Raw genomic sequence first — 20686 nt, 5'->3', positions numbered from 1 at the left:
CTTTAAAGACCCCAAAGAAATCTAAATTGGAGTTTTGTGTCTTTTAGTCCATAATTATTAGCTTGAAGGAATCTATATTAGAGGTCGACCGATAGTGGATTTTAAAGATTTAACTGGTGGCAGGAAAGTCAGATAGGTTTTGATAAAATTCCAACAAAAAAAATATATTTCTTTACTAAGGCGGGCAAAAACAAAGAGTCTAAAATGAAGAAAATCCCAGATGCAATTTTATTTTATGTATCCCAGACCAAAATCCCAATAATAACCAGACTTTAACATAAACAAGCCCGAAACACACCAGGGATTCCTATTTGTAAAAGACAAAATTAAGAAAATGACATAGATATTTGCAGATAACCGATAGTTCCAAAAAGCAACTATCAGCCCCGATTAACCTGTAAAACCAATAAATACGTCTTCCTCTAATCTACTATATGGATTTAAAATGTATTGATTTTTTCTTCCAGTTAAACAGACCAAACAAATTAGATGTTGCTGTGATAACAGTTATGTTAGCACATGTAGGTCAAATGACACAATGCAGCGCATTGGAGGTTCTGTATGTATTGGCAAAGTAGCCAACCACATCCTGTTTTGCAGCAACAGTGTTTAAATTTACTGCCACAGCAGAGCTGTTGCTCATGTCTTAGGCCTGAGGAGACAGAAAAGCAAAACAGCCTTTGGTGCTTACAGCCCCTGAAATTTAAAGGCAAGGTCACTTACAGCTTTCTCCTACATCTACCCAATTTCTCATCCTGACAGGCAGCTCAACTTCAATGGCGAAGCAGCCGCCAGCAAATGAGATTTGATCGGCGCCCCACAACTTTTTCTGTCATCTTTTTTCGTGTTACTTTTCATGTCAGTAGAATGTTGGAGGGTGTCTCTTGAGCAGGCCTGGTGAAGTTTTTCTTATAAGCAGCTTTTGTTAGACATTATGGTCCTCATTTTCTGGAAGGAATTTGTGTTTAAAGGATTGCCATGATTAAAGAGGCGAATAACAAGAAATAACGTTTATGAGATCACAGCCAAAACTCTTCAAAGGCGATGTTTTAATGATCTCTGAGAACCTTGGGCTAGTCCTGGAAACATCAGTAAAGATGTTGCATAGTCTGCGCTGAGCCTAAACAACAAATATTTGAATTTGTGAAATATTATTAAGTGATAGTTCCGGTCAATTTTGATTAGTCAATAGAGCGTTCCAGCTGCATTACAATCCAAAGTATAGTAACAGCTATGACGCTAAACGGCTGTTCAGTGCAAATTTTTCATTTTGTCACATACCAACGCACGTGACAAAAATTTATTTTACAATGTCTGTGTTACATAAATTACATTTTACTAAAATTAATTACTATAGTTATTTCTTTATTCTTCTTCCTTTGACTTTTATAGGGTTTTTTAGCTCAATTCTGTGTCTCTCTCTATGTGTATCTCCTTGAAATTGTTTAATTATGAGGGCCAAAGCAACTATGCAAGAATGTGTATATGAGAGAAATCTCAGTAGAGGTCTATCTTTTTTGTGTGGGAGAGTCCAGGCCTCATTATTTCCTCTTGATTCATCCTCAACTCCCATATCACCAGTGAAAATCATGTGCTCCGGATGTACATGCTCAGATGGGCCATATATAGGCTGTTGGATGCTATATTATGTGTGGGTGTGTGAAAAACCCCATACTCAATTAAAATGCTGATGGCATCAGTAGGGAGGAAAATATGTTAGTAATATAGAACAAAAGGGCACAGATGCATAGAAAACATCTTGTAAGATCAGGGAGGTTGATAATTGCTAATGTGCAATTTCTCAATGATTCAAAACGAAGAATTCCCAAAAAGTTCATTCTGTAAATAGTGGAATAGTGATTTTGTGAGTAATCTTTTTCTTCTTTTTAAGAGGAAGAAGACAGTCATTGCATTAGTAGGATTGGGTCAAGTCACACAAAATGAGTCTTAAGTTGTTTCTTGAAGGTAGCTAGAGTGCTCGGGTGGAGGTTGGCAGGTCATTCAACCACAAGGAAAAGTTAAAGTTAAGGGTCCAGGAAAGTGATTTTGTGCCTCTGTGAGATGGCACCATGAGACACTGCTCAACCGCTGATCGTAAACTTCTGGAGGGGGAGTAGACTTGAAGTAGTAAGTATAGATAGAGGGGTGTGGAGCCAGTGGTTGTTCTGTAAGCGAGCATTAACACCTTAAACTTGATGCGAGCAACCATTGTCAACCAGTGCAGAGAGATGAACAGAGACGTGACGTCTGCTCTCTTGGGCTCATTAAAGACCAATTGTGCCACTGAATTCTGGATCAATTGCAGAGGTTTGAAAGTACATGCAGGAATTTCTGCCAGAAGAGCATTGCAGTAGTCCAGTCTAGATATAACAAAACCCTGGACAAAGAGTTGTGTAGCAAGCTCAGATAGAAAAGGTCTGATCTTCCTAATGTTATACAGAGCAATACTGCATGATCAGGCTGTTCTTATAATGTGATCCGTGAAGTTCAACTGATCGTCAAACACAACCCCAAGATTTCTGGCTGTCCTGGATGGTGTAATTGTTGATGAGTCCATCTTCATAAACAATATACAGTAACAAGTAGTGTATAGCCACTTCCCTGAGGGGGAAAAGTAGTGATGTTGATATACATCTGGATTGTCGTGTGAGTTCTCTAGGGTGAATACAAATATGACATTTAATATTAAACTACTCTTCTGAAAAAGGGTCTCACTTGAACAGACCAGAAAGTCATCAGTTAGGCTTTGGGGGTTTAATGTGCTTTGGGCTGATTTGACTGATGCTTCACACATGTGGTAAATATTCATGTTACTACTGTAGCAGCAGAGATGGATCTATATATATATATATATTCAAATGTACATTTGTTTAAATGTGATATTTAATTACATTTTATTGCATTTAACCTTTAAAATAAAACTTAAAATAAAATGTTGCATTTAATTTACACTGCCATCAGAGGGTTGCATTTGGAGACATTGAGAGTTTGCTCACCTGATCAATACCACTTAGAGCAGAAATAAAATATCTGTCTGATGTAAATGCATAATTTCAATGACTCATCCAAATTTACATGAATATGCCACAGTTAATAGCAGAGGGCAGTTGTCAAATGAAGTAATTCTGCAATTAGCAATACATCACAATGGCTTTAATAGAGACTGATCCCTACTGTACAGTGTTTAATCATGACATATTGTGTGGCTCAGTGGTTTTCAGAAAAGCAGCTTTATGAAATATTGTTTTGGTAGAGGAACGGCCAACGCACCGTCTCTACCCACTCATCTTCATTTGGCTCTAAAAGAGACTTTTCTCCTCAATTACAGTTAGGATTTCACCATCTACAGGGCATAAATCATTTGAGTCTTATAATAACAAGATATGTCTTCATGACAGTGTTAATGACTACACAAATCTGTTTAATCAGGATTATGGTTAAAAATGTAGGGAAAATCCTTGAGTCACTCGAATTAGTAAATCGGTAGAAATGTTGTATTCCTGTAAAATGTTAAACCAGACGACTTAACCTGTGGATATCTCCAACTTGTAAGATTACAATGAAAATTACTGGAAAGCAAGGACATCTGACCTAACATGGTTCAGAGAATGACAAATTTGCTTACATTTGATTAGTGACTGAGAAATAGTGCAGAATCTTAAAACGAAAACAAATTCCAATTTATTTGACATTATTACTTTTTTTAATTTCCAAATTCTAAAAACATTATTTTCATGATTAAATTCGATTTTAAATACCAGTTTTACAAAGTGGTATCAGAGTTGTGGACCCCACTGTATATAATAGTTTCTATAAATATCAAATCTGTTGTGTCAGACAGAACTGCCATCATCTGTCTAATGTAGCACTAAAGGTGGTGCATTACCCAGCTGATGACCTGTTGAACAAATTGTTCATTCAGGACCCAGTAACCCTTTATGGTAATTAATCAAATAAAAGGTATTTTACCTCTACAACCATTCTTTTATTTTTTGTATAACAAGTGTGAGTTATTACAGATTAAGACATTTCTATCAACTAATTTTATATTTAACAAGTCCTAATAAATTTGTATCTGAAAATAAAAGTTAAATGAAAATAAGCCCTGTGCAATACCAGTTTAATAAGTAACAGAATGGGCTCTAGGAAAAGACAAATAACCTTAATTCCCATTTATGAATTGGTTATATTGCAAAACTCTATTGAATGTAGCAAATAAGTGAATTTTTGAAATATTATAAAGTGATATATTGCAAACATGATTAAATGCAAACATTTTTCAGCCTTTAATGAATTTCCCTCTCCTCTCTCTCTCTTAATGGTGGGGGGTGCCATCAAATGTTACTTAATCATAAAAGAAATTGGTATTTTCATCTCGAATTTAATCTGAACCTTAGTAAGCCAAATTAAACCAAAGAATACTGTTTCATGTCTCATTTTAATTTATTTAAATTATTTATTTGCTTTTCAAGCATTTTGTAAGCTCAGCTGATTTGCGATGCAAACAAGTTTGATTTTGCACTAAAAATGTCTGTATGTGATGTTAAAAAGCATCTGTAATTATGCTTAGTGCATGGGCGGGGCCAGGAGTTTTTCAAAGGGGTGGCCAGGCAGGTGCAAGCGACCAGTCTGTGGTTGCACAGAAATGTTCGGAAGGCACTTTTATATTGTCGGACTATGGGGTACAATAACATCCAGGACGGAGAGGTGCTGCGACCTTGGTGTGCGCACATGTTATGACTTCACCTCTAAAAAACTAAATTGTGCTAAAAAATGACTAAAACAGCAATTGCGAGTGGGGTGGCCAATGGGGTGGCCAGGCTTCGGACCATGGAAGGCCAATAGCTCAGCCACTGGCTTAGTGTATAATTAATTTGTCTTTTCAAACATTACTGAGTGAAGATCACTTAACACAACCTCAAGTTCTGAATGAAAGCTAATGGCTTCAGTATCTTTTAATTCAGAACACAATAAGTCATGCATTATTGAAAAGTAACAAAAATGCTTCTACTTGTATAATCTTAAACCTAAATACAAAAGCAGAAACTCCAAAACAGAGACATTTTGAGAATCCATTGATGGGCTTCTGGCTTAATATAAAATCTCTGATCATTTGATTCTCTTTAATAAACATATTTGTCACTGGCAGAGGACATCAGGTGCTGTAGTGGTCATTATTTTATTCTTTTAAAAAGGCAGGATAATTGCCCTGAACTTTAAAGCCTTCATTTCACTGCATGTGTGAAAGAAAAAAATATATAATGGACTGTACTAAAGCAGTGTAACTTTACATTTTGTTTACAGTGTACCCTAATACTGCAACATACATATAAAATTATCATTGTCTCATCATTACTCTTTTATAACCATGTTTGTGGTTGCATTCGACATTCTCAGCATTGTATCGTCATTATAACACAAATATGCAAATCATTTGATACTGCTAAATAGACAAAAATTATTTAACATTTTATTTGATGAACCTGGATATTTGAGTGAATATGATACCTGGTAGTTTCAAAGTGCAAACTGTGATTATTTTTTTCATGAGTTAAAGGTAACCTGGATCGTTCTGCTCAAAGGAAACAGACAAGTCATATCAATATCATCCAGTGGCCTCTACCCTCAGTTTCTCCAGGATTTCCTCTTGGCTGACAGCTGCAGCCACCTTGATGACTTTTTCTCTGGATTTGAAACCCTATGGTGAGATTGAAACCACTAATTAATTATTCAGTGGGGTTCCACATTAATAATTAGGGTTTCAAAATCAAATTTAAACCTGGAAATAAAAAGAAGATTTTAGGATTTAGAAAAATAATAATAAATAATAATGATAATATTAAAAGAAATGTTCTGATAAAATGATTAAGAAATATAAATATTTATAAATTTATATAATTAAGTATATACTGGGCAGAAAACTTCTACATAGCTACTGTATGTTGGTGACACACAGTGAGTGTTTGTAGATGCAGACATTCTCAAAGAATATTTCACTCTTCTTCAGCTGAAGGACTTTGGATAAATAGCGCAGCAGCTCCTCATTGGCCTCTCCGTCTGTCAGTGGTGCGGCAATGGCGACACCCACCGCCTCCATTGAGACAGACATCTATCACAAAACAACAGGGAAGATGATGCATGGACTCATGATACACAAGTGCTGGAATATATCTTTATTTTAATATTTATAATATCTAACCTGTGATTGAATTCTGTTTGGCCCCGGGTTTGGCATGTATCGAGATTGCAATTTCACCGTCTTTAACTTTGGTAACCGGGCCGGGCGGTGTCTCCAGTTGCTTTAGGTTGCTTTTGCTCTCAGAGGGGATGAAAATGTAATGTTTTAATCATTAAGTAATGTAATTAAACGACATTTAGCACGAACATGACAGTAAAGCGCATCAGAGCATCACATACTTATTTAAATTGCGTACTTGTGATATTATTAAACAAATGTATTAATCATATGCATGAAAAACACAATGTAATATGTAATGCGCTCTACCGTCTTGTCCTTTTTAGGCATCGTGTTGTATTGTGAGTAAACGCTCCTAATAGAACTGTGTAGTCAAATGCGTCCGACTAAACAATAAGAGGCGTACAAGTGAAAATATGGGAATACATGAGTTCAAAGATATCAAAATAGTCATACAAGTATCGTGAGAGAAAAGGATGACTTCAACTTACTTGTGAAAACAGCAGTTTAAATCGCACAAGAATGACAAAAAATGTAAATACATTTGGTGCGTCAAATACGCGCACTAAATGCGCAGACAAGGATTTATTTTTTATTTTTTAAAACAAGCCTTTATTGGTTCAAATATGGTGTTAAATGTACATTTTTGTTTACTACTGCTACTTCTTATGTTAATAATTGGCTAATAATAACGTATTATTATTCATATTATCATCACCACCTACAGCAGTTGCCTGTTTCTGTTGTGTATTTGTCTCTCTTTTAATAGTGTTATAAAAAAGTACTTTTTACAATCCAAAAATTATATATTTTTATTTAATAATGATTAGCCTATTATTTTTAATATCAACTACAAGCCATTTTATACTTGGTAGTAGTAGGATTTTCTCTTATGTATTTGATAATAATACAATTATAATTTTAAAATATAATAATAATGGTTGTTAATATTATTTATTTTTCTTGAATTATTGTTATTTTATATGTATTTATTGATTCTTTTTTATTATCAACAACAGCATTTTTTATACATATAGTGGTAATAATAGTAGTTTCTCGTGTATTTGAGAATAATAAAATAATAATTTTTAAATATAATATTATTTTTTGTTAATATTATTTATTTAGTTATTTTCTTTCATTATTGTTATTTAATGTGTATTTGCTGATTTATTTTTATTATCAACAACAGCAGTTTTATACTTTTAGTATTAATAATTGTATTTCTCTTGTATTTTTGGTTCTCCTTTTTTGTTACAGGTTATTCCTTTCCAGAACAGTAATCCCTCCTCCAAGATGCAGTTAAGTTCCTCCTATTTTTATCCAGCTAAAAACTGGCTATTTACACTGAGAGGGCTCAAACTCTTTGTCTGAGTGTGTGCACTGCCAAAGACTCATCTGCACAGTCTCTAGAGGTTAGACAAATGATGCAGATTTCTTAAAACTCACTGATGATTGGAAGTTTCATCATGGAGAACAACTTCAATCAAGAAGCTGAGGAAAATCCTCATCTGTGGTAAGAATTTTTTTTCCTTTAGAATATAGAGAAGTCAGTTATTTTTGTTACTCCAAAATATATTGTCATCAAGCACTTGGACAAAGCTTTTAGCTGAACTGACAACTGATAGCAGATTCAGAACTCACACAGACATTTCTCACAGCTGAACTGCTCTTCCTGACTGGACTTGTCTCTAAAGAGACAATTTTGCTTTGATCCCAAGGTCCTATTTCAGTGTATCCACAAAAATAGTTAACTTTCAGAAATCATATAAGTAGGATATATGTATTTTAATGCCAAAATGCAAGTTCTCTGTTGAAAAAAAAAAAGAAAAGAAAGAAAAACTTAAAAAAAAAAAAAAAAAACATGCTTGTCTGGCTTGCTGGGTTTAGACACTTTTTAGGGGTTTTGGGCCATCTAAGACCAACACAAAAACATAGGCTGGATAAACTGGTAAAAGCACACTTTTCAAGTAATGCATACTTGTATACTTTTGGTAATGCATACTTGAAATGAAACAAAAAACCTGTGCAAGCAGATAGTATTTTTTTTATTTCTAGTTTCCAGAGAACACCATCTCTTAGACGCAAATGGAGAAAACGTTATGGAGGCCTTGATGGTAACAAACTACTGGAGCCAAACAAGGAGGAGGACACCAGAGGTACATATACAAAACATTGCAACATTTTAACATTGTGTGGCTGTGCACTCACAGTAGCCTCAGTTGTTAGTGCTCTGGGAAAGTGTTTCCATTTTATACTGATAAAGGTTCACCTGACACCTTCCAAATCCAAAGTCTAACCACTGTGAGAGAGACTGCAACACTGATCTCATATCAGCTCTGGACAACTTTCACCAACTTCAGCGCTCAAACTAGGCCAACTGAATGGGACGGTTTTGTAGACAATCTCATTTAACTGGGCTTGTGGTCTGCATCTGGGCCATAAAAAAAATGTGCAAAGGCAGAGGGTGTGATTTGAAAAGAAGTGCTGTGGAATTTGTTTTAGTGTGACTGAGAAACACATCAGCAATATACATTTTTAGAACCTTTGTTACATTGTTTCCTCTTTAACTGACATTGATTTGTAATTGATTGTAAAATATATATATATTTTATTCTTGAAATTAAGATTTAATCAGCACTAGTTCAAAGATTTGTATCTAATCACCACTCAACTGTCCTCGGAAAGCTGATGACATATTATGAAAGAAATGATTTTAGTGGAATAAAACTTTAAGGGGGAAGTTTGTTCTGCAAATTATACCACTCAAGCTGTGAATACAGTCCTTTAACAAACTTCTGAGCCTAGTTTAGACAGTGATGGATTTCATTCCAATATGCCCTGACTGTTTTGTAAACCATATTTATTTTATGTGGGTTTCCTTTTAAAGAAACCTCATTCTGTGACTTCTGTGTTTCACATTAAGGAGTGGTTGTGCAGTCTGCATAACTTTGTCTAGTATGTATCATCCCAACTGGGCAGAAAATCAAATCAAATCTTTTTATTTGAATAATTTCACTCACAATGCTTTAAATCTGCGATCACTCAAAACTGTGCAAAACCCTGTTGTTACAAAAATTGTTTACATATCTACATGCTCCTCATACTGTAGCCATCCTGTACATACAATGCCATTCAAAAGTTTAGAAACACTTGAAATATGACTGAAATGTTTTGATCTGAAGGTATATGCTTAAATATTTGAAATTTGTTTTGTAGACAAATATATAATTGTGCCAACATATTAATTTATTTAATTAAAAAAAGCTAAAATTTTATAATAAAAAAAAAAGTTTTTGAAATGATGACTTGGACCAAATAATAAAGAAAAGCAGGCAATAGTTGCCCAACATAGGTGGGAACTCCTTCAATACCGTTTAAAAATCATCTCAGGGTGATACCTCAAGAAGTTGGTTGAGAAAATGTCAAGAGTTCATGTCTGCAAATTCTAGGCAATGGGTGACTACTTTGAAGATGCGAAAATATAACACAGTTTTGATTTATTTTGGAATTGTTTTTAGAAACAATATAATTCCTATAGTTCCATGTCTGTTCTTCCATAGTTTTGATGACTTTACTATTATCCTTAAATGTGGAAAATAATAATAATAATAAAGAATGAGAAGGTGACCCTAAACTTTTGACTGGTAGTGTATATATACAGTACATATTTATATACAATTTGTTCATAGGTTTTTTATATTTTTTATTAAGGATTGTGAGTAAAAATAGAAAGATTGCAACCATCCCTATCCAAAGTGCCATGTTTTCAAATGTTTTTGCTCTCAACACCAAGAGTGTTACTGTGTGGTATTTGCTGAGGTTTTGGGCAGGGAGGACAACACAACACAAACAATATCTTAAACCTGCTGGGAATTTAGTGTCCTAGATTCTAAAATAGCCTCATGTACATTCTTTGCTTAGGCAATTCTTTACTTGGTGGTTTTCAGTTTTGAAAATCCTATTTAAATCTTACACTTACAAATAAGCACTAATCTTAATCTTTAAACCTCTCTCTAAAGTCAGCAAAGGAGAATCTTTCTCATCCTGGATTTGTATTCTTTTTTTCGCCCCAACTCATTTAGAGAATGGAGAGATGACAGATGCTCTTCCAAAGAAGAATGCCAACCCTGTGAAGTTTACTGCAACTCTGGTACAAGCTCGATCCTGTATTGCTCCCTTAACCACACCCACACCCACACATACACAGTACACTATAAAGCAAACCTGGGAGTGGAAACAACAGTATAATGGCCACCCTGGGGTACACCACAATATTACAAAAACTTAGCAGTATAATATCAGCACCTGTCAAGCAATGAGGGACATTTCAATAGTTCTGGATTGAAGTGTGTAATTTCTTCAAAGTTAAAAATCTTTTGCTATCCCAGCTTAATATGCAGAGACAATTATAGAGGTAATTAACCCAAAAATGAAAATTCTCTCATCATTTACTCAGCCTCATGCCTTCCCAGGTGTGTATGGCTTTCCTTGTTCTGCTGAACACAAATGAAGATTTTAGAAGGATATCTCCGCTTTGTAGGTACATACAATGCTAGTGAATGGTGACCATTTTGAATGTTCAAAAAGGACATAAAGGCAGCATAGCAGTTAGAAACATGTCTGTGCTAAGGCAATAAGTAGATGATAATTTAATATGTACTTCACCTGTTATAAAATCCCAGCCCTCCAGACGTTTTGTTTGCTGTGGGCCAACATCTCACATTTGTTAGCTGCCATGCTGACATGAGAGGGTAATATGTAATGCTAAGCACCTGCAATTAGTTAGACATCAAAGACACGTCTGGCACCAGCATTAAGGACAATTTACTGTGTATGTTGTATTTCATCAGGCTTCAAAAGCTGTAAAACACTTACGAATAACACAAAAAAGCTAGTTCTCTTTTGGTTAAAATAAACAAGAAAATAAAGACAAAATCTGAATAGTTTATAAAAGATAACACTGTTTGCTTTAGAACAGGTATATAGACCTATATTTACATAAATATTCGCAACTAAGCTCTTAATGTTTTTATGTTACTAGGAAACAAAAGCCCCAGGGAACATTCCACAATCAGTGCCACGAAATACCTTTCCATCCCAGAGGCCAGTCAATTACATTCTTCCAGGCTCCACAGGTGAAAGGAGCAAAGTAAAACAACATGTGCACTTATCTCCAGTCGCACACATTTCATACTGTTCAATCCCTGTCTCTTTGATGTAGCTTTGTACTTTGTTCGTTTTGTGTAAACTATTAATTAAATACTTAATTAATGTGCATTTTATTCGTAGGCTTGTCATCTTTAATAAGCAATGGAAGCACAAAGAGAGCAGTACCAGAGCAGGACAAAATTCATCAAGCCAGCCAACCATGGCAAAACTTGGCCCAACAAGAGGCCCAACAAGGTCATTTTAAGAAAAAAGTGTGAGTCTCAAACATGCATGGAAATACATAAGGGCAGCTTTTGCATATGGACCCTTTTCACTTTTCCCGATTTGGAATGTGAAAGTAAACTAGAGTATGATAAACTTCTATAGAGTGAGACCATAGCAAATGTTATTTTTGCGTTCCCATTTGCTCCAACAATGTATAGTTTTATCAATGTACATTAAATTGTTGAAAAAATGTCAAATAAAAAAAAAAGTTTGCTAGAATTACGCTCATAAATCAAAGCAGAAATGCGTCATCAAAAGGATCCATAGGCACAGTAATCAGATTTTTGTCAATTCAAATGTAATTAATCCTAATTATGTAATTATGCTTCAATCTAAACAATGAAGGGTACATTTACCTAACAGTGGCCTTTAGCGTAAAAGCATGCATCTTATTCACTGACCACTCGCAATTTAGTTTAAGCAGGTCCAATCAGCACTGAAATAACACTGCGTCTTTTAATTTTATTTAAATGAAGTCTTTGACAATTCTTTCCATATAGACGCCTCCTTCGTATGTAAATTAGCCTCATTACAGACTATGCTTCATTCACAAAACTCCATGCTATTTGCCCTCCACAGTTTACATCTGCCTATAACCGCCTGAGGAAAGCAGTTGGTAAATAGATTTAAAACTTTTATTTTATTTTTACTATACAGCACTCAAAACCAGCTTGCAAGATCAGGATTACTCCGGGCAAATTGCATTTACACAGACATTGCGGGTTTTGATATGTTTGCAGCATTGCCTTATTTGTATAATTATTTAGTGAATCAGGTGCTAAATCAGTGAATAAACAAAAAAATGGCACTTTTACTGGACTCATTCCAAAAATTCCCTGCTGAATGTCTTTCAAATGGTATATAATTCCAGTTTTTCAGTTTTGTGTGCAATATGCATCACACGGTCAGTAAACAAAAATAGGTTTTCTAAAGCTGAGTTTATATTTACAATGACTGTATTTACTTTATATATGTTGTCCAAATTGCTTTGTCAAAAGGGCTGCAGATGTGCTCTTTGATAGTTTTGCCTCAGGGGGAAGAGTCAACACCAATCAGTTTTTTGAGGTACTTCAATCAACAATACTTGAAATTCATCAATGCCTTATATAAATGAAATGATGTGGGGTGTAAGGGTTATCTGGGGCTCTCTGTGTGAAAGGGGCTTGTCTGTTCTTTGGTAGGCTTTGTGGAGCTCAGGAATCATTCGAACAGATCCACGTATTAAAGACTGCTACAGCCTGATGCGAAAACTGCAGGAAGCAGATGGGACAGTTGACAGAAGCACCTTTCACAGGCCAGACAGGATCTTGATGTCTAGAGTCTAATTTAGAGCATCTTAAAGGAATATTTTGGGTTCAATACAAGTTAAACTCAGTCGAGTTCAGCAGTTGTGGCATAATGTTGATTACCACAAAAATGTATTTTGACTTGACAAAAAGCTAAAATCTGGGTTCTAGTGAGGCACATACAATGAAAGTGAATGGGGCCCAATTCGTAAATATTCAAATACACACTATTTAAAAAGTTTAGCCACAAGACATACAATATGTTTACAAAATGTTAACATGATTTTAGTGGGATTCATTTATTAACCTTTTCGGTGTAAAGTTATTTCCAAATTTACAGCTTCGTTGCCATGACGATTTAAAGTCAACAATCACTGTATCCCTAAAATGACTGTAAAAATTATGATTTAAACAACTTTATAGCTCAAATAATCTTCAGCTTTAACTGAAGAATTAATGTAAGTGCTATATAAAATTATAAGCTTTACATTTCTGCCTTTTTAAACCCTCCAAAAATTTGACCCATTCACTTCCATTGTAAGTACCTCACTTTGATTTTTGCTTAGTTTTTTAATTTTTTAGAAAAGGAGGGATAAGTAAATATAATTTTTTTTATGGTAAATATGCCACACATGCTGTTATTTGAGCTTAACTTGTATTGAACCTGGAATATTCCCTTAAAGGGAAAGTTCAACCAAAAATGTAAATTGTGTCATTATTAATTCACCTTCATGTCCTTTTGTGTCCCAACGAAGAAAGAAAGTCATACAGGTTTGGAACAACATGACAGTGAGTAAATGATGACAACATTTTCATTTTGCTTGAACTATACTTTAAATTACATAATAAAATGCCCCTATTCTTTTGCGTTACTAATATGCTTCCCTTCTGAACATCTTGCAGATGTGTGACTGGGTTTGTGTCTTTCATCTTGAAGGCATTACAGGGAAGATTTGTCATTCCAGATTTCTCAACTTTCGCAGAGGAAACTCAAAAGCAGTTTATTAAATGTAAACAGCTGTCTTCTGTAAAGGTGTGTCAAATCTGTTTCTGTCATTGTTGCTATTTCTATAAAACACTCTAATGGAAGACACACTAAAAATGCATTAAAGTAGCATGGGTTATTTTCTAATTGATTGTTTCAAGAAAATTATCACAAAATGACTCACATGAGTATCTCTGAATAGGAGAAAGATCATGTAAAAGAAAGCAGCACACATTGGGGGATTTCAATCTGTACAGTGGATGGACAGAGGTACTGAGATCCCTCCATTTCTTTTTCAAATGAACATAAGACCATTTCATGCATTAAGCAATGTTGTTTTTACATGCTACAGAGAAGCTTTAAGTATAATTATATTTGTTTAGGTTTGACATAACCAACATACTGTTATTGTACAAATGCACCTACAATTAAAAGGAAAAATGCTTTTAACAACTTATGAGTTCATTTAATATGTATAAAACCAGTTGGTCAAGAGGTAGTAATTTTGATTACTGATGAAGTAGACCCAGGTTCAGATCCTGACAAATTTTTGGTAAAAATAAATACAAATCCAAGCTAAATTCCAGCTGAACTTGACAGCCAGTGAACACCAAGCATTTCTGTCGTACTGGAAATAGCAGTTTTTGACATTCTGATAATAGCTTCTTTTATGTTCCATGGGAGAAAAGTCATTCAAGTTTCAAGGGACATGAAAGTGGGTAGATGATGACCCAAATTTTCTGTTTAAAACTGGTGATCTGTGGAAGGTGTGACTCAGTTAGACTGACCAAATTTAGACATGTGAATTTATTTCCACAGTTTAGACGATCACTTTTGGCCAAAGACCTGACTGTAATTCCTCCTATAGCTTTTAAATTTGGCACAGTATTTCAGGCCGTTGACTTAGTAGGCTAAATTTTTCTAAATTGGACTATGTGATCAACTCGGAATACCTTAACAACCACAGAGCATCACTCTAGAAACCACCAAAAACATCTTCACCACCGCCTAACACCCACTTAGCTTTCAACCTTCAAATCACATTATTTAAATGGCCAAATAACTTTAATGATATGTACAAATATGACTGTAATACTCACTCGCACACCTGCCTGTTGAAGTTTAGTTGAGATGCTCTTGTTTTTTGGACTCTAGACTTTCTTTAGGAGACTGGGCAGAACCTTGCATTCTTGGAGAGATATCTTGGCCTCTCATATACGGTCTTGCAGTGGACCATCAAGGTGTTGACTATGTACACAGATTTGTGGGAATGGAGGAATACTCCAAATATGAGTCACCTTTTACCCTAACCAAGCAAGGTAAACCAGGTCATTTATTTCCACACATTGCACTACCTTGATTTAGGCTTGGTTCTGGACTTAAAGTTTGATGTTCAGTTCAAAGACCTTTTGATAATCACTTCAAAGATTTTCAGGCTCAGCAAGTGCTTCTTAAAAGAAACATGTATTACAAACCTCTTCTGTTTGCAGGTGTACCACACAGTCCACTGGTTGAGACAGGAGCCATAATCAGCAGCTCGCTATTACAGGTAGCATTTGTTAACAGAAAAAACAATATTCACTTTTCAACATTCACAAAATTCACTAGAACACAAATCATTTTATTGACTGTCCCAAAACAGCTGGCAACCAGACCAGTCATGGAGGAAGAAGAAAAGTATGAGTCTGTAAGCTTTGCTTTTATAGTTCGCAGCAATGTTTGATAGAAAATATGAAATACAAGCAATCCATTTTTATCTTTAACTATTTTCACACAGGTTTTGAATATCATCAGAAGACTGTGTAACAAAGAACACGCAAACTTAAACTGCACAAAGTATGTAATCTAAATTTATGTTTTTATGAGAAAAAATATATATATTTTGGAATTGTGCTGCTCTGTTTGTTTGGTGACGATTGTGACTGTCAGCATTGCTGTTGCAGCTATCAAAACTTGAGAAAGGACATTATTCGACTGCACGCCCTTTCGTTTTACCTGCAAGAGAAGAAAGTTAGTTCCAGATAATTCCCTGTAGAATCAAAAAAAGTTTCTGCATTCAAAAGTGTCCGATGAACTCATTCATTTTTGGTAACTAAATCATTCCAGTGCTTTCCAGAAGGTGTGGGGATCAATGCCACGTTGGATTTACTCTTACAGGTATTCAGCTTTACATACTAGATTCTTTATCCCGGTGCTTTCAGACAGAAATGTTAATTTTGCACATCTCAGTGTTTATCGACAGAAGTCACTTGCGAGTCTGGAGCAGCATTGGCGGCGACTCTAGCTAATGGGGGTCTGTGCCCTCTGTCAGGTGATCAAGTACTGTCTCCTCACGCCACCCGCAGCACCCTTTCCATGATGCAAGTGGCCGGTATGAATGATTATTCAAGGACTTTCCATTTCAGGGTGAGTTCTATGAAATTCTGCAGTTGTTTGTGACTAAGCTTGTAAAGTAATGAGTCATATTTTGTTATATATTGGAGGTTTAGGATCATTTCCATGTAACTTCCCCAAATCGGCTCCCGCATCTCTAGGAGGATTGTAAAAATAATTATTTTGCTCCTCTCTTCAAGTAACTAAATAACTTGGCCTTTGCCCTGCCATGTTAATCACCAATAATGCTAATGATGTTCAGTAATGAATAGCAGAGGAAGTGTCCATAAATTCAAAAATACTTAGTCAAGAATGATGTATTACCCTACTGCCCTCTAATGGAGAGAATCTAGGTTTCTCTATATTACCTGTATTAATGTCCTGCATATATGACTTACCAATTTTGAACATGTATCGTTCTTAATGGCTGGATTTTTAGGCTGGATAATATAATTATATTCAGTTTTACTCTGCAATGCAGACATCTGTACCTGCCAAGTCCAGCCGGTATGGTGGGGTGCTGATAGTGGTACCTGGAGTTCTGGGACTCATGTGCTGGTCACCTGGACTAGATTCCAATGGGAATTCCTTGAGGGGTGTCCATTTCTGTGAGGTAAATGCAGTACACCCATTTTCAAAGAGTCAAAGGGATAGTTCACCCAAAAATGAAAAATTTGCTCACCCTCATGCCATCCCAGATGTGTATGATTTCTTTCTTCAGCTGAACACAAACAAAGATATCTAGAAGAATATTTCAGCTCCATACTATGCAAATGAATGGTGGCCAGAACTTTGAAGCTTCAAAAAGTATATAAAGGCAGTATAAAAGTAATCCATAAGACTCCATTGGTTAAATATATATCTTCAGAAACAATATGCGTGGGTGTGATACAGATCAATATTTAAGTCAGTTTTAACTTATAATAATGCTAATCGGCAAAACAAAAGAAGATGAAAGTGAACAGTCATAGTAAAAAAGGACTTAAATGAATATGAAGCCATTAATCAAACCACTGGATTCAAATGGATTACTTGTACGCTGCCTTAATGTCCTTTTGGAGCTTCAAAGTTCTGGCCACCATTCACTTGCATTGTACCCACAGAGGTGAAATATTGTTCTAAAAATCTTTGTTTATGTTCAGCAGAAGAAAAAAAAATCATACACATCTGGGATGGCATGAGAGTAATAAATTATGAGAGAATTTTAGTTTTTGGGTGAACTATCCTTTTAAGCTTGACTTACTAACATGGTTGCTAACATTCCGTTTTGTCAAAGGACCTGGTTTCAACCTTCCAGCTGCACAGTTTTGACATTAGGACTCCTTTCAGACAGGTGCTGTCCTACAGACAGTGGAAAGTGGAGTCAGAGGTCTGGTTAGATATTTATGTAATATTTAAATAATTAATACAAATTTTGTTTGAGATATACAGGTAAAGATATATTTCTCTCTTGCATTACAGGGATACCAAATCATGAATGTCCTCTTGGCTGCTTATAGAGGGGACATGGTGTCTTTGCGCAGGTAGGGTCAAGAGGGGGTATTCATAATAACATATTTTCCCAATGTTGAGAACATCAGTAAAATCTCACTCCGCATGTCTGAATCATATTTCACAATAAAATTAAGAAATTAATAAGATATTTTATTTTGCATCATGATTTTATAGCCTATTTGTGGACTATTCGTGTAATGTGAGAAATCTCATTCTCTTTATTGTAATGCCAAAAATAATATTTTTTGTTTTTTAATTTAAAGTTCGGTAATATAATATATGTTTTATTTATATAAAGTTAATTATGTATTTAAATTATTTATAAATCATAGTTTTATGTACTGCATTTAATTTATCGTAAATTATAAATAAATAAAACAATTCTGTAATACATTGTAATTACTGTTTTGAACTATTGAAAATGTAATGAGAATCATCTTTTAGTATAACAGGAAATACAAAATTATTTATTTTCCTTTTTCGTTCATTTTAGGGTGAAATCTAATCTGATTTTTGTATTATTATTATTATTAGAGTCACACTGCAATGGATTTTAGCACTGAATTAAGTATATTTCTGACCTCCACATCTGGAGTCGTAAATTCGAATCCAGGGCGTGCTGAGTGACTCCAGTCAGGCTTCCTAAGCAACCAATTGGCCGGTTGCTAGGATGGGTAGAGTCACATGGGGTAACCTCTTTGTGATTGCTATAAACGACTTAGAGCGTAATTGGAATTGGGCATTCCAAATTGGGGAGAAAAACATTTTGATTTCTGACTTCCCTGAACTTATATGGTAAACTACTTTTAAATGGATAATTCACCCAAAAGTGAAAATTCTCTCAATATTTACTCACCCTCATCCCATCCTAGATGTGTATGACTTTCTTTCTTCGGCTGAACGCAAACAAAACATTTTAGAAGAATATTTCAGCTCTGTAGGTACAATGAAAGTGAATTGTGGCCAGATATTTGACGCTCCAAAAAGCACATAAAGTCAGCATAAAAGTAATGCATACTACTCCAGTGATTAAATCCATCTTCTGAAACAATATGATAGATTTAAGTCTATTTTAACTTTAAATCTCCACATTCACTTTCAGATGTGAAAAAGTGAAATGTAAAATTGAAAGTGGAGATGTATAGTAATAAAAAAAAAAAAAAAGACTAATATTTTGATCTGTTTCTCACCCACACCTGTCATATCTCTTCTGAAGACATGGATTTAACCACTGGAGTCTATTTTGCTTCCTTTATGTGATTTTTGGAACTTTAAAGTTCAAGTCACCATTCACTTGAATTGTATGGACCTACAGAGCTGATATATTCTTCTAAAAACCTTCGTGTGAAGAAAGAAAGTCATACACATCTGGGATGGGATGAGGGTGAATAAATGATGAGAGAATTTTCATTTTTAGGTGGACAATCCCTTTAAAACAAGGAGTTACGAAGAGTTATTCCACTTTCCTAGATACCTTCTGGCAGGAGCAGATGTGAATGCTGTGGATTATGATGGACGATCAGCATTGCATGTCGCAGCCTCAGAGGGACGTCTGGACGTCATCATGTTCCTGGTGGAGAATGCAAACGCGAACTGCACACTCAAGGACAGGTGATATTATTAAGTTGTGTATGATATGGCACTTGTGTTTTGAGCATGTAGCCTTTACAGGAACATTAGCACTAATCTGTGTTCTGGTGCATTGATATTTACAGGTGGGGTAACACAGCTTTACAGGAGGCCATGAGATGCAATCAAGACCCTGCCATCCAAATTCTGAGAAAGTTCACAGATTATGAAGATAGTTTATGATCAAATATTAAAAATACATTGGATGGGATAGTTGACCCCAAAATAAAAACATGCTATTTTAAACCAGTGTTACTTTCTTTCTTCTTTGGAACAAAAAATGGACAATGTCAATTTGACAATTTACTTTCATTGCATCTTTTTCCAATACAATGAAAGTGAATGGTGACTAAGGCTAACATTCTGCCTAACATCTCCTTTTGTGTTCTACAGAAGAAAAAGGCAATATGGGTTTGGAACTACATGAGTGAGTAAATAATGACAGTATTTTTATTTTTTGGTGAACTATCCCTCTGATACTTTCAAGGTTCACATAGAACTAAATTTTATTCAGAATGAAGAGGATACTTCTCTACTTGGGTAGCCTGTATTGCTGGCAGCACACCCAGTCAACCTCTCACTCATTAGAAATGATTAAAAGAGAAAGAATTTTTTTTTTTTCTTCAATAAATGCTTGAATAGAAAGTTCAAGTTTACTGTATTTACTGATTCAACACTCTAACATAAATGTCTTAATGTGCCACATTGACTTGCAGATGGAAGTATTTCTGTAATCCAACTGGTAGTTATCCTGGTGACATCAAGGTCAGAGGTCGACTTGCAATTACATTCTTACTGATCAAATTTATACCTTGAATCAGGGCCATAGCAACTAATCCCCCTGACTATATATTGCCCTGGGCCTCTTATCAATTAAAATAATGCAGTTTTGTCTTAGTCGTGGGCCCCCCTTGGACATTTGGTCCACTAGAATTGTTACTGCCTGAAACCCCATTAGCTACGGCCATGCCTTGAATGCATTAAGTTGGAGAAAAGCATCTTGTCAGATCTGAACAGATTAATAAATGTAAATGGATATTTCGATTTAAAATAAAAACCATCACTGGTCATATTCTGTTATATAGGCTAGCTATTTAGAGAAACAATACATTTGAGATGCCTCTATGTAGGCCAACACTACTTTTTGCCCTATATCTTCTGAACCTGTGCTCTGGGTCAACCTTTATGTCCATGAAAGTCAAATTCTTGCAATAGATACATTACATTTACCGAATGACCTCAAGGAGCTGCAGGATCTCAGTACAGCCCCACCAATCAAATCTGGGC

At 35.1% G+C, this 20686-nt stretch overlaps 2 protein-coding genes across 3 annotated transcripts; one reads left to right on the top strand and one right to left on the bottom strand.

Annotated features, from left to right (window-relative positions):
* Positions 1-3749: 3749 nt before the first annotated feature.
* Positions 3750-7594, bottom strand: LOC127638041 (UPF0235 protein C15orf40 homolog). Its single transcript, XM_052119383.1, has 5 exons — positions 7560-7594; positions 6506-6560; positions 6202-6317; positions 5978-6107; positions 3750-5698 (listed from the first exon to the last, which is right to left on the bottom strand). The coding sequence occupies exons 1-5, from the start codon at positions 7592-7594 to the stop codon at positions 5606-5608; spliced, it is 429 nt and encodes a 142-aa protein (XP_051975343.1). The 3' UTR covers positions 3750-5605.
* On the top strand, positions 6073-20061 carry glsl (glutaminase like). Of its 2 annotated transcripts, none has more exons than XR_007969857.1 (22): positions 6073-6157; positions 7457-7712; positions 8255-8355; positions 10282-10349; positions 11241-11334; positions 11489-11621; positions 12631-12697; positions 12814-12926; positions 13822-13951; positions 14106-14173; positions 15059-15222; positions 15394-15452; positions 15546-15590; positions 15681-15739; positions 15847-15913; positions 16010-16060; positions 16133-16309; positions 16758-16889; positions 17553-17645; positions 17738-17799; positions 19188-19381; positions 19486-20061. XR_007969857.1 is itself a non-coding variant. In XM_052119853.1 (22 exons), the coding sequence occupies exons 2-22, from the start codon at positions 7648-7650 to the stop codon at positions 19580-19582; spliced, it is 1986 nt and encodes a 661-aa protein (XP_051975813.1). In that variant the 5' UTR covers positions 6073-6157; positions 7457-7647; the 3' UTR covers positions 19583-20060. The 2 variants fall into 2 exon arrangements, 1 of the variants encoding a protein (XP_051975813.1); XM_052119853.1 differs by having other exon boundaries at positions 19241-19381; positions 19486-20060.
* The last annotated feature ends 625 nt before the right edge of the window (positions 20062-20686 follow it).

This window comes from Xyrauchen texanus, chromosome 46 (assembly GCF_025860055.1).
Source record: "Xyrauchen texanus isolate HMW12.3.18 chromosome 46, RBS_HiC_50CHRs, whole genome shotgun sequence".
In the NCBI taxonomy this organism is placed as follows: Eukaryota; Metazoa; Chordata; class Actinopteri; order Cypriniformes; family Catostomidae; genus Xyrauchen; species Xyrauchen texanus.
The sequence above is the reverse complement of the archived record's forward strand: the minus strand, read 5'-3'. Positions and strand labels throughout refer to the sequence as shown.

What these genes read in the sequence shown, in the direction of transcription:
- LOC127638041 (XM_052119383.1), bottom strand. Translation starts at nt 7,594, where the DNA reads ATGAGTCTTTGGCAGTGCACACACTCAGACAAAGA. An exon ending in TGCACACACTCAGACAAAGA is followed by an intron (nt 6,561 to 7,559) that starts GTTTGAGCCCTC and finishes TTGACTACACAG; the next exon opens with TTCTATTAGGAGCGTTTACT. An exon ending in TGCCTAAAAAGGACAAGACG is followed by an intron (nt 6,318 to 6,505) that starts GTAGAGCGCATT and finishes ATCCCCTCTGAG; the next exon opens with AGCAAAAGCAACCTAAAGCA.
- glsl (XM_052119853.1), top strand. Translation starts at nt 7,648, where the DNA reads ATGATTGGAAGTTTCATCATGGAGAACAACTTCAATCAAGAAGCTGAG. An exon ending in GCAAACTTAAACTGCACAAA is followed by an intron (nt 15,740 to 15,846) that starts GTATGTAATCTA and finishes TTGCTGTTGCAG; the next exon opens with CTATCAAAACTTGAGAAAGG. An exon ending in CAAGGACTTTCCATTTCAGG is followed by an intron (nt 16,310 to 16,757) that starts GTGAGTTCTATG and finishes TCTGCAATGCAG; the next exon opens with ACATCTGTACCTGCCAAGTC.